This window comes from Bison bison, unplaced genomic scaffold (genome assembly GCF_000754665.1).
Source record: "Bison bison bison isolate TAMUID 2011002044 unplaced genomic scaffold, Bison_UMD1.0 scf7180017864155, whole genome shotgun sequence".
NCBI classification, from domain to species: domain Eukaryota; kingdom Metazoa; phylum Chordata; class Mammalia; order Artiodactyla; family Bovidae; genus Bison; species Bison bison.
In genome coordinates this window covers 2,546,090-2,560,128 of record NW_011494727.1, presented here as the reverse complement: position 1 = coordinate 2,560,128, position 14,039 = coordinate 2,546,090, and the positions used below count along the sequence as shown (strand labels likewise).

General features: G+C 39.2%; 1 protein-coding gene across 2 annotated transcripts in view; it reads left to right on the top strand.

Moving 5' to 3' along the window:
- Positions 1-13,241, top strand: part of SEC11A (SEC11 homolog A (S. cerevisiae)) — a 33,219-nt gene extending 19,978 nt beyond the window's left edge. The window contains exons 3-6 of one of the 2 annotated variants that reach the window (XM_010841077.1): positions 187-336; positions 6,378-6,497; positions 12,480-12,537; positions 12,720-13,241. In XM_010841077.1, the coding sequence (XP_010839379.1) occupies positions 187-336; positions 6,378-6,497; positions 12,480-12,537; positions 12,720-12,770 (379 nt within the window). In that variant the 3' untranslated portion in view covers positions 12,771-13,241. The remainder of the gene's footprint in view (positions 1-186; positions 337-6,377; positions 6,498-12,479; positions 12,538-12,719) is intronic. The other variant, XM_010841078.1, reaches the window with a different exon arrangement.
- Positions 13,242-14,039: the final 798 nt, after the last annotated feature.

Sequence of the window (14,039 nt, the reverse complement as noted above, 5' to 3'; positions counted from 1 at the left end):
GAAACCTTTAGTATAACTAATTAGTATAAAGAAACCTTTTTTGGAGGACAGTACACATGTATGTTGATACATTTGTTAAGGTATTAAGTATATTACAAAGGTGATAACTTTTGTTGAATATCTAACTTTGAAAATAAATTTAATCTCAGACATTCTTTTGTTGTTATATTCTTTTTTCCCTCCCAGTGGCAGCATGGAACCTGCATTTCATAGAGGAGATCTTCTCTTTCTAACAAATCGAGTTGAAGATCCCATACGAGTAGGAGAAATTGTTGTTTTTAGGATAGAAGGAAGAGAGATTCCTATAGTTCACCGAGTCTTGAAGATTCATGAAAAGTATGTGCAAACTATATCTTCTCTATTTTAAAATATGTTTATGTTTTAGTTTTTGCAGTATATCATTTTGATAGCCCAAAGATTTAAGAAAGGGTGGGGAACTCCTAGGTCCTTCTTCCAGTCCATTTTTATGAACTTCTTTTGGTGACATTTGGAAAACTAAATACTTACTAATTCATCTATTTCCCTGAGGGCTTTTCTGGAGGTTTTTCTTGGATCTTTTCTACTTCCCAACCAGATCAGTGACCCTGTATATCATCCCAGAAAAAAACATCACATAAAGATTGATCCCAAACAAGGATCTTCTTATATAATGGGTGAGGTAGCCTTAATCTTTCAAAAGTAAACCTTTAAGGCAATCTCACAGACATTTTAAGAATAAATTTATCAACTTTTTCAAAATTCCAAAGAAAACTTTTGAAATCTGAAATTATTTATTCTTGTAAATATAGACTTGGATTTTAGAATTGAAAAGAACATATGTAAGACCTTAGAATTCAGTGGAGGTGGAGGAGGGGTATAACAATGAGCGAAAGCTGTCACGTCTCAGGTCTCAGTTTCCCTGTCTGTGATAGAAAGAAGTTCAGGAAGATGAGCTCTGGGTTCTTAGCCTGTGCTCCCTGTGCAACTACATATTCTCACCCCGTCCCTTCCAAATCTATAACATTCCTAGTTAGAAGGGAAGGAAGGAAAGAAATGGAGGAAAAGGGAGTTCCTGGAGAACATATTAGAGGGAGGTAAAGCAGTGGGAGTGATGTAGGTTCTTGAGTATGAGGAAGCCCTAAATAAATTCTGCCTCATTCTTAAACCCTCTCAAGTAGTTTATATTCTCCACTTACAATAGAGGGAACCATCCCCTGTTGCTTTTTGAAGATCATTGTAAACATTCTAGCTTAGAAGAGTTTTTTCTTCATTGATGAAATAAAGATCTGACTGTTCTTCTCTTTCTATACCTCAGTATATTGAGAGATTATAACTTTTTGAAAATATTTTATTTATTTGGCTACACTGGGCTTTAGTTGTAGCATGTGGGATCTAGTTCCCTGAGCAGGGATGGAACCCAGACCCCCTGCATTGCGAACACGGAGTCTTAGCCCCTGGACCACCAGGGGAGTCCCAAGATTATAATTTTTAAATGGCATTCTATTAGTGACTTGGAAGGAAGAACTTAGTTGTTTGTTTGTTTTTTTTTAAGAATCATGAAGGTTTATTCAGTACAGGTAGTGTTTTCCAAATTCTCAAAGTGTATTTGTGTTTTTTGTTCTCAGCACTGCCTTTTGTGAACATATCAGGACCAACTTTCCCCCAGATTTATCAGAGAAAGTCAGACCCTGCTTTGGATAGAGCAGAAGTTGTACATTTTTATATGTGATCCTTTGAAATGGAGTTTTTTATTTTAAAAAAGTTATCTTGCGTCGGAGGTTCAAGAGGGAGGGGGCATACGTATACCTATGGCTGATTCGTGTTGATATATGGCAGAAACCAACACAGTGTTATAAAGCGGTTATCCTCCAATTAAACAGAAATGCAATTTTTTAAAAAAGAACTAAGGGCATAAAGCATGTGGAAACCCTTCTTGATTAAGCAACTGAAGACAAAATCCTGAGGAAACAAATTAAAGAGCTTAGAAATACAAAAGTCATAGGAAGATTAGGGATTATCATGGAATCTATAAAGGCTGCGTTAAACATTGGGAAATTATGTTTCAGAACTAAAGTTGAGAATTAAAAAAAAAAACAGAGATGTGCATGCAGGTAAGGTTGTATGTACTGTCATTTCAATTCAATTCAGTCTCTCAGTCGTGTCTGACTCTGTGACCCAATGGACTGCAGTACGCCATGCTTCCCTGTCTGTCGCCAACTCCTGGAGTTTGCTCAAACTCATGTCTATCGAGTCAGTGATGCCATCCAAACATCTCTGTCGACCCCTTCTCTTCCTGCCTTCAATCTTTCCCGCATCAGGGTCTTTTCTAATGAGTCAGTTCTTTGCATCAGGTGGCCAAAGTATTGGAGTTCCAGCTTCAGCATCAGTCCTTCCGATGAATATTCAGGACTGATTTCCTTTAGGATTGGCTGGTTGGATCTCCTTGCAGTCCAGGGCACTCTCAAGAGTCTTCAACACTATAGTTCAAAAACATCATTCTTCAGCACTCAGCTTTCTTTGTAGTCCAACTCTCACATCCATACATGACTACTAGGAAAACCATCGCTTTGACTAGTCAGACCTTTGTTGGCAAAGTAATGTTTCTGCTTTTTAATATGCTGTATAGGTTGGTCATAGCTTTTCTTCCAAGGAGCAAGCGTCTTTTCATTTCATGGCTGCAGTCACCATCTGCAGTGATTCTGAAGCCCCCAAAAATAAAGTCTCTCATTGTTTCCACTGTTTCCCATCTGTTTGCCATGAAGTGATGGGATGGGATGCCGTGATCTTAGTTTTCTGAATGTTGAGTTTTAAGGCAACTTTTTCACTTCCTCTTTCACTTTCATTAAGAGGCTCTTTAGTTCTTCACTTTCTGCCATAAGGGTGGTATCATCTGTGTATCTGAGGTTATTGCTATTTCTCCTAGCAATCTTGATTCCAGCTTGTGCTTCATCCAGCCCAGCATTTCACATGATGTACTCTGCATATAAGTTAAATAAGCAAGGTGACAATATACAGTCTTAACATACTTCTTTCCCAATTTGGAACCAGTCTGTTGTTCCATGTCTAGTTCTAACTGTTGCTTCTTGACCTGCATACAGATTTCTCAGAAGGCAGGTTAGGTGGTCTGGTATTCCCATCTCTTTCAGAATTTTCCACAATTTGTCACCCACACAGTCAAAGGCTTTGGTGTAGTTGATAAAGCAGAAGTAGATGTTTTTCTCAACTCTCTTGCTTTTTCGATGATCCAGTGGATGTTGGCAATTTGATCTTTGCTTCCTATGACTTTTCTAAATCCATCTTGAACATCTGGAAGTTCATGGTTCACATACTGCTGAAGCCTGGCTTGGAGAATTTTGAGCATTACTTTGCTAGCGTGTGAGATGAGTGCAATTGTGCAGTAGTTTGAACATTCTTTGGCCTTGCCTTTTTTGGGGATTGGAATGAAAGCTGTGGCAATATGTACTGTGGCAAACAGCAAAAAACATCTTCCTTAAATCCTTCTCTTTCCCTCACCTGTTTCTTGTCTTCCATTTTCTTCCAAAATGGATGCATTAGGAAAGAGGAGAGAGTGAAGTTGGTTTTTTAATTTAAAAGGTGAAAGTGAAGTCGCTGAATCTTCCCAACCCAGGGATCGAACCTGGTTCTCCCGCATTAGAGGCAGACGCTTTAACCTCTGAGCCACAAGGGAAACCTGGTGAAAGGTAGCTATTAAATGTTATCAGTTGACTGAATTCTCTTGGATAGCTCTTTGTATTAGCCTGTGAGCAATTCTTAATACATTTTCCCTACTTATACTTTATCTTATCTTATAGCCTACTCTAATATGTATTTAGTAAGTTCAGCCTGTAGGTAGTATTATAATTTGATGATATTGAATACTGACATGTGATAAAGAGTTTAGAAGAATTTGCCATGGGGGTGACTTAGTCCTTACTCTGCATTTTCATGATGGTCTCTTGCAACTCACTATCCCCACCCCCTACACACCTGTTTTCTTTTACCCTCCAGGATTTTTCAAACATTCTTTCACTTACTGAGTTGTCAGCTACAGGGTTTTTTTCTCTGTATATATTTGCATTTTTTCTAATTGGAATCTCATTTTTAATGATACTGTTTGCACTTGAATGTTTTTAGTGTCTGCAACACCTCCAATTTAGTTCTATCTGCTGATGATTTAGTGTCTAGTGAGCCAGTTTCTGCCTTAGAATCTAAGAAGGTATTAGTCTGTAGGAGCTGAAGCTGTTTTTCTTCTTTCTAGTCAAACTGTTAACTCAAACTCACTTGAGTTAGTTTTAAGATAGTCTTTGTCAACTGTAAATTTCAATTAATTTTAAGATTACTAGAAGCCACCTGGTTCTTTAGTATCATTATTATTATTATTTAATTTATTTCATTTGTATGTGTATGTGCTTAGTTGCTCAGTCATGTCCGACTCTTTGCGACCCCATGGACTTCAGCCTGCCAAGCTCCTCTGTCCTTGGGGATCCTCCAGGCAAGGATACTAGAGTGGATTGCCATGCCCTCCTCCAAGGGATCTTCGCAACCAAGAAATCGAACCCAGGTCTCCCGCGTTGCAGGCGGATTCTTTACCATCTGAGCCACCAGGGAAGCCTGGTTCTTTAGTATTATTAAACTAATAATTGTCTAATCAAGTAAGGTGATGTTTATATAGACCCTGGCTTGTAAAAGTAATATACGTTTGTTGGAGAAAAAACTTAAAACCCCATAGATAGCTGCAGTTCACACCTTGGTCTATCATTTTAGACCCTGCTTAGTATTTTTTTTTTTTTCAATTTTTCTTTTAATATGAGAATTTCTAGCATTCACAAAAGTAGACAAAACAGTATAATGAACTTCCATGTACCAATCACCTAGTTCCAATAAGCTATAAGTAGCAGCAGTTCAGTCAGTTTTGTTGCTCAGTCATGTCCGACTCTTTGCGACCCCATGGACTGCAGCACACCAGGCTTCCCTGTCCATCACCAACTCCTGGAGCCTACTCAAACTCATGTGCATTGTGTCAGTGATGCCATCCAAACATCTCATCCTCTGTCATCCCCTTCTCCTGCCTTCAGTCTTTCTCAGCATCAGGGTCTTTTTCAGTGAGTTGGTTCTCTGCATCAGGTGGCCAAAGTATTGGAGTTTCAGCTTTAGCATTAGTCCTTCCAATTAATAGTCAAGACTAATTTCCTTTAGGATGGGCTGGTTGGATCTCCTTGCAGACCAGGGAACTCTCAGGAGTCTTCTCCAACACTACAGTTCAAAAGCATCAATTCTTCAGTGCTCAGCTTTCTTTGTAGTCCAACTCTCACATCCATACATGACTACTGGAAAAACTGTAGCCTTGACTAGATGGACCTTTGTTGGCAAAGTAATGTCTCTGCTGTGTAGGTTGGTCATAGCTTTTCTTCCAAGGAGCAAGTGTCTTTTAATTTCATAGCTGCAGTCACCATCTGCAGTAGATTCTGGAGCCCGTAGAAATAAAGTCTCCCACTGTTTCCATTGTTTTCCCATCTATTTGCCATGAAGTATGGGACTTGATGCCATGATCCTAGTTTTCTGAATGTTGAGTTTTAAGCCAACTTTTTCACTGTCCTCTTTCATTTCCATCAAGAGGCTCTTTAGTTCTTCTTCACTTTCTGCCATAAGGATAGTGTCATCTGTGTATCTGAGGTTATTGATATTTCTCCCGGCAAGCTTGATTCCAGATAATTAGCATGCTTACACCTAAAAAAATGAACAAATGTTTCTTTGAATTATTAAGTTTCCAATCTTTGTTCACATTTCTAATTGTGTCTTAACTTTTTTCAGCAATTTGTTTGAATCCAGATTTAAAGGACGTCCTCAGTTGCATGTGGTTAATACAGCTTTATGTCTTTTATTTAATCTGTAAATTCCTTCTCCAACTTTCTTTGTTTCTTGCGATTTATAAAGAAACTGGGTCATTCTGCAGTTTCCCGTTGTCTTCATTTTGCAGATTATATCCTGTAGGATAGTTTATTGTTTTCCTTTGCTGTTGGTATTTCCAGAAAGTTGGTGGTTTGTGTTTATTATAAAAATAAAAATATAAAAAATTATTTTGTGCATGCTATTTTTTAGTATTTTTTCACTTAATAAAATTTGTATGCTCTTCTAATGTCATTAAATGTTCTTCTATATCATTATCCTTAATGCTTGTATGGATTTCAACTCCTGTTAGCCTTTTAGCTTGTTTTCAGTTTTTTCCTGTTATAAACAACACAGCTGTGAACATCTTTTGGCTAAATAATTATTTTGATATTGGGAATGAAGATAAAATACCACAGTTCCATAGGAATTTTCAGTTATCATGAGCAAATTTCGTACTTTCGGATGGCATGAAGGTATTTGATGACTTGGGTTTCCCTTACTCTTTTAAGGCAAAATGGACATATCAAGTTTTTAACCAAAGGAGATAATAATGCGGTTGATGACCGAGGCCTCTATAAACAAGGACAACATTGGTTAGAGAAAAAAGATGTCGTGGGAAGAGCAAGGGGGTAAGTATAGAGGGGAGATTTATGACACATTGGCTATCTCGTTTGTATTGGCTAGTCATACACAATTGAATATAATGGTTTGGTCGTGTTTTGGTCAAATCATCTTGTGTCTTTTGAAAACGTACGCTTCTTAAAACACATCTGTAACTTCTACTGCTCCAGGGGGGAGAATGTGGACTGCTGAAAAAGAACAGAATGTTAGTGGTGAGGATGAATTAGAGTGACAGTTTAAAAAATTCATTTGTTTAATTCATTTGTGAAATGTTTTTGTGCACCTCCCGTGTACTCTGATGTCTATTCTGTGCTAGGCTGTAGGGATCCAGAGTGATATTAATCCTCCTTCTTAAAACTCACGTTTCGTAAGTATTCACTGAGTCAGCAACTCAAAGTGTTCATCTAGATTAATTTCATCACGATAATGTATTCCATACTGTTTTATTTCTAGTTGTGAAATTACTGAGGTCAAATGAAATTTTAAAGTTATATTAAGCCTGTTTATTTCAGATTTTATCAGGAGAACAGATGAGTGGAGGACAGGAATTGTAAGTTATTGGTATGAGGACGTATGGGATTATTACTACTTTCATGTTATTAATAGTATTAACAATAACTCACATTTACTAGGGCTTACTATGTGCCAGAGACTCATCCTAAGTGCTTTCTTGACACGAATTACCTCATTTTAACCTCAGAACAACCCTAATATTTCCATTCTACAGATGAGGAAACAGACGTGTGAGGTTGCCTATCTAAGATCACACTGATACTAAAGGTGGCTGGCTGACTCCAGAACCCACTGTTTTAACCATCACCCACAAATTACTGGTTAACACTTGAGATGGGCAGCACTTGTTCTCACTCTTTAGATGCCTGTGGTACTCTCCTCCACTGTCAGGACATCTGCTCCTTCTAACCTAGAACAGACGCCGTGGGTTCAGTGGTCCCATGAGCCAATGGTGGAACTGATGAACCGTGTTCCCGTAAAGAAATAATTTCAAGTTGTTAAGTAAAAGTAACAGTGTAAGAGATGTTCAGTTTGGGGCTAAAGACAATGGGTCAGAAAACGCACCAATATGTTTTGTCGTCAGCAGAGCTGGATTTTGTGTACACCTCAAGTTCAAGGGAACTTGATTTCCTAGGATGGAGGCAAACATACTTCTGTAATTCAAATTAGATACATCAGGGCTTCAGAGAAGGCATAGTCCCCACTTCCCTCTGTTCCCAAGGTGCTGGTAATATCAACTTCTTTGAGTCTTTTTGCTTTTCCTTTAATTGGAAATGTACAGATTCTTATAGAAACACTAGGAAATAACAGACATCAAAAAGCAAAGTCCCTTCTCTCCTTTTCACTCCCTCCCTAAATATTTAATTTTTTGGTTCATGTTCTTTTAATCTTTATGTATAAAAATTCAGATCTTAATATGTAAGTGTGTATACAGACATAAACATATTTTGTGTATGGGGAAAGAATGGTCACGCTGCTTATAACCTCTTTTTTATCCCCCAATATTACTAGTATCTACAGATCAAAAGACTTATTTCCATATCATCAAAGTTGTATGCTACTCCACTGTGTGGAAAGACCGCATTTTTATGTAGCCAACCTCCTATTTGTTCGATGCCTTCGATTCTTTTCTGTTTTTAAATTGTGAGCGATGTTAATGAGGAATATCCCTCTTACATGTCTCAGTGGCTCTGCCCAGTGCCTTTTTTTTTTTTTTGCCCAGTGCCTTTTTCACAGTAAATTTTTAGAAGTGGAGTAACCTGGTGAAACATGAGCGTATTTTAAGGCTTTTGGCCGTTTTACTCTACAGTTTTATTTATACTCCCACCGGTATGACAGAGTGTCCCTTTATCTAGATCTTGATTCTCAGGTGTTTCATGCTGCTCTGTCTGTTCACTCTGGCCCCGTTTGGGGTGAAAAAATGCATCATCCCATGAAAAGGTGGAAAAACCAGGCTTTCTTTTTCTCAAGTAGCTTGTCATTCTGAAGAATTTTTCTTTTTTTAATCCGTAACTGTATACAGTGTCATATCTAAAATCCCGACATTGAAAGTTATAGAACTTTTTCTTGCTTTTAATTAAAAAAATGTTATAATTAAAAAAATGTTACAGTCTGGAACTCTCTGAATTAAGTAACCTTCCCTGAAGTGTAAGCACCGGGGATGTGAGCAGCAGGAGCACAGCCTCAAGTGTACAAATTCACTTTCTGTTGATCCTGTCACCACTTAACCCTGACACATAATGGGGCACATCGCCTCCTTTTGTGGAAATTGCGTTTATAAAACACTAAACTACATTTCAGAGTCAGACTGTACCCAACCTTGGAACTGGTTTTTTTTTTTTCTCAAACAGCTGCACACTGAAGCCTAAGGCACTAAATAAAAACAAGTTTAAAACATTTTTTATTGAGCTATAATTCACATATATTGGGATATAAAATTTATCATTTTAAAGTGTACAGTACAGTGGGTCTTATTATATTCAGAAAGTTGTAAAACCATCACCACTATTTAATTCCAGAACATTTCCACACCCCAAAAAGAAAACTGGGTATTCATTTGCAGTCACTCCTTGTCCCCTTTTCCTTGCAGCCCCTGGCAACCACTCATCTACTTTCTGTCTCTATGGATTGCCTGTTCTGGACATGCTGTATAAACAGAATCTTACAATATATGTTTGTTTGTTTTTAAATATGTGGTCTTTTATGTCTGGCTTCTTTCACCTAGCATAACGTTTTCAAGGTTCATTCATGTTATAGCATGTAATAAAACAATTTTAGAAAGTGAAACTAATACTGGACCTACTAAGAATGGGGGTGATTCTTTCTAACTTCAGGTAGTTGAAAAACACAAGCGAAGCTGTTAGTTTCAGAAGGGTAGAAAGCAACAGAAAAGGAGAAAGCCTGGCAGAAGATCAGGAAATAGGAAAATATTGACAATGATAAAGAGAATAAAAATAAAGGAAGGAACAGAGTAAGTGAGCTCTCTGTTGACTGAAATCAGGTTTATAGAGGAGGCTTTCAAAATGCTTTTTACTTAACTTGAAACAGATCATTCCGGGATGATGGAAACAGTGATCCTTCTTAAGTCAGCTACTAGGGTCCAGACTTCCCAGGCATAGACCTTTCTTGACATTTGACTGATTATTTTCACCCAAAACATCAGCGCATGGTTCTTCTTTTTCCTTCTGAGGCTCCTTTCATAGCAGCACCTTGGATACCGAGACCTCCGGGGAATATGTATTTACCCATACTCTGCCTTCTAGATGTTAACTTGCTACACTGGTGGTGTTGAAGTTGGCTTTGTGAGTGCCATTTTTTTTAAACTTATTTTAAACGTCCGCTTATTATCAACTCTGCTTCAGCAGAGTTTATCTGAGTTCAGTAGGAAAAAAGTGCAAATGATTTGAATTTAAGACAACTGATGATAGCAGCTCTTGTCTGTCCATGGAGGGAATCAGTGGTACAGATAACGAAATTTTCGTTTGACTTTGGACTGCCTGTCATATTCTGGCAACCTTATATTTTGCTTCTGTTACTTTTAAAGATCAGGTTGCTTCTATTTCACTTATGATAAGCAAGGTAAAACCACCTTTAGGGGAAAAAAATATTTCCACCGATAACCTGTAAGCAGACTGTGTAATCATTGGTTCTTTGAGCATAGATATCATTGTATGGAGGTGACAGTGAAAGTCTCTACCCATGAGAATGGCTGCTGATTGCTCATCAGGCCAGAATTAGCAGCCTGATAATTGTTTTCATGGAAGTCATAGATGCTTTTATGACTTAATCTTCATTTTACTGAAAGGCATTTGCCTTTATATTCTTAAATTAGATCATTTTTCTTCTGAAAGACTAGAAACTGTTGCTTATATGAAATGTTATAAATGAGACAAAAGAAATAGAGTTGTTGCATTAAAAAGAAAAAATGTGTATTAAAAATATAGAAAACCTTTATCTACCCTGCTAGAGCTTTAGCAAGTCAATTCTGTAGTGACTGTTCAGTTCTTAGAGGTTCCAGGGGTCGAAACTAAAGCATGGGCCCTCAAAGAGGAAGTTACTGTCACTACACACCTGTTCCATACATCTCACTGGCTAAAGCTGTGCTTCTTGTACTTAAATGTGCAGAAGTGTGATTTGGGCCTGACCTTCTGGAGGTACACTGACTCAGTAAACCTGGGAAGATGGAGCATCATAACAAGCTGTCCAAGTGATTGTCACAACAGAGGTGTAGGTTTTGAGAAACATCAGCTTACAGGAATGGGAATTTGGGGGAGGAGGAGAGATGGGTCTGGATGGTACTGCCAGAAGGGAGAAGGGTAGGATGGGGGTGGGGACAGGAAGCAGGAAGTAAGAGGAGTTCTCAAAAGGAAGTAAAATGCACCCCAGACAAAACTTGTATTTCTCAAGACTGCCTGAGCCTTTGATGGTGGAGGTGTTATATAGGAGGTCATTTCTGTTTGTGCACCTTTGATGTGTGCAACACTTGTGAGTGCCCTGAATAAAAATATCTGAGATACTTTGAAGTAGGCAAAGATCAGCCTCCCTTCTCTAGGACAAGCTCTAGGATGGTATCCCCAGTCCACTCTGGAATCCAACAGGAGCAGAGGAAGAAAAAGAAAGTTGTACATTTCTAATAGCTGTTTCCTCCCACATCTCTCTCCCCTGAATTTTTATGTTGAAGAGTCTTTTGTTTTGAGGGGAGAATCGAAGTCCTGGGAGGAGATGAGATTCCCCAGGTAAAGAGAAAAGACGAGGCCAGGACATCCCAACCTTCAGTCTGGCAGTCTTTGCTGGAAGCCTGCTGTGTGCCGTGTATATCGTGTTTGGCTTTGAAGATACAGTGGGGAGCAAATTGGCACTGTTTTTGCCCCTGGAGAGCTTAGCGTCTAGTAGGGAAGACAGATACTCTCCAGCTAGTTAGGCAGCTAATTCTGTAATTAAACTTCTGATGAAGATTTCTGAGAAAATATATGAGGTGCTATGAGATTATTTAATACGTGGTTTTTACCTAGTTTGAGGGCATAAGCTTTAGGGATGACAGGAAAGCAAGAACTAGTGAAAAATTAAAAAACAGGTGTTGCAGCCAAGAGGTAGGTGGAGGTGGAGGAAGAGACTGGTGTGTTAACGGAACCCAAGGAGAAAGGTTTCATGGGCAGATTTCTGGTCATCAAAAGTCAAATGCTGCAGAGATGAAAAGGAAGACAGGCACTGAGACGGGTCTTCTGCAGACAGTGAAAGTGAAAGTTGCTTCAGTCATGTCCTACTCTTTGCGACCCCATGGACTATCTTTGCGACCCCATGGACTATACAGTCCATGGAATTCTCCAGGCCAGAATACTGGAGTGAGTAGTCGTATTCTTTCCCTTCTCCAGGGGATCTTCCCAACCCAGGGATTGAACCCAGGTCTCCCGCATTGCAGGCAAATTGTTTACCAACTGAGCTACCTGGGGTTTAGACTACTCCAAAAGAAGTTTCAGGATTAAGAGAGCCCAAGCCAGATTACACATGGTTGTAAAAGGAGAGAGTGGTAAAATCTTAAGTACTGTAATAGAGCTGTTACACTCACTTTGGGGACACTTAACATGAAGTGCCTTGTAAAGCTCTGGCTGTGTTTGCCTGGTCTCCCCAGCTAGACTGACAGCTTTCCCAAGGTGATAACAACAAGCCCAGCCCCTGACACTGAATTAGCATGTGACATTAGGGCCACCAACTAGGGGTCAGAAACCTCAGATCTGATACTGGTTCTACCATGTACCTTGGGCATGAGCAACTGTTTCCTCATCTATAAAATGGTGATATCGCTAACTTCCCTATCACATGGGCTGTTGAAAGAGTCTAATAGAACAGTATATACAAGTGGACTTTGTCAGTCGAAAATCAGTATTCAATGGAAGATAGAACTGAGAATGTTCCATAAATGATAATAGCTACTTAGAAAGTTCTGTGATGCTCAATCTCTTGTGTGTTTGTTTGTTTAGATTTGTTCCTTATATTGGGATTGTGACGATCCTCATGAATGACTATCCTAAATTTAAGGTAAGATCTGGTACTTTGCGTTTCATGAGTTTTGGAAACTGTTAAATGGATTACAGTTAAAAGATGAAAGGCCAGTTGGATGCTTTAGTGATTTATCATGGTCCCAAAGGCCAGTTAATTAACTGAGGCTTTGTGAACTTTTCCAAGCTTCTCTGACTCGTGCTTCTGTGTTTATTTTCTAGTACGCTGTGCTCTTTTTGCTGGGTTTATTTGTGCTGGTCCATCGTGAGTAAGAAGTCTACCTTGCTGTTCCTGGAAGATGCGGTCCTTTTTGTTACTGAATGTTGGGAGTAGCTGCCGATCTGTGGTTGGTGGAGTGGAGAGCACGTCGGCGCTTCCTGGTCGGGCTGGTTTGCATTCGTTTATGTTTCCACGCCAGAGTGCGTGTGGGCGGGTGTGTGCGCACCACCACGTGCATTTGAGGGGACTTTCCGTCACAGATTTTCATATGTTGTCACTGTCACACTTCGCATTTTTGTACATCAGTGAATTTTTTATATTAAAAGGTTGAGCCAAAGCCCCCAGTGTTTGTATTTTGAAGCCAAGCTTCACTTCTAAAGTGCCTACAGAATTCTGTAAATGAAAATACAGCTCTGCCCGAGTTTGAAACTGCCATCCCTCCTTCTCATGGGAATGGCATATACTGAGGTGGTCGTAGTCTTTCACTTTTCAAAATTTTAAATAAAAGACTTTGCATATCGAAACCCCTTATCCCTGACTTGTGTTTGTTGGGAAAGCGTTTGAAATTTGCTTTCCTGTGCTGGTTCTTAGCGCCCCTTGGGGAGGTAAAGGCTTTGATGGGAACAGTTCTTCAGCCAAGAAGGTTGTCCTAATGCTGACAATTGGTTTTTGTCTGCTTGTTTTTGTTTTTGTGAAGAAGAAGAAGTAGGATCTCTTAGTCATAAAATTGACTCTTTACGAGGGTGTGGCTCAGATGTGTATTAGCCCAGCTGGTTGCTGAGAGGTTCAGTGACTCTCACTTTCCTGTAAACTTGTAACCTTTTCTGCACTTGAGACGTTCTCAGCCCTTTCTGCAGGGTGGCAGTGAGTTTTAGCGTCTGGGGGAGGCATGAGGAAGGTGCTGGAGGGCAAGGGTGCTACTTGTTTTCTTTAGACTCTTAATTTGCCTGAATCTGTTCTCCTAAGTGCCTGGCTTTGCTTTTCTCTAATGCAGACTTAACAGAAGGCAAGGTTTAAAGTGATAAAGGCAAAGCCCAGTTGTGTTTTCTTTTTTTTTAATACTGAGACAGTAAAGGAAATAGGGAGTATGTGGTAACTGGTGTGTTTTAAGCACAAAAGACTTAATCCTTTCTGTTCTCTCTGTATTAGTGTGAAATCTCAGTACTTTGCAAAATAGTGGGGTAAATGAATGGTTTTTGTGATTCGTTCAACTGAGGTGGAAATCAGCCCATACTTTAATTCTAATGGAATGAGAACAGGGACATTAATCTTCTGAAACCCTCCCCTGTAGAGATCAGCCATCCTAAATCCATTCTCTAGGA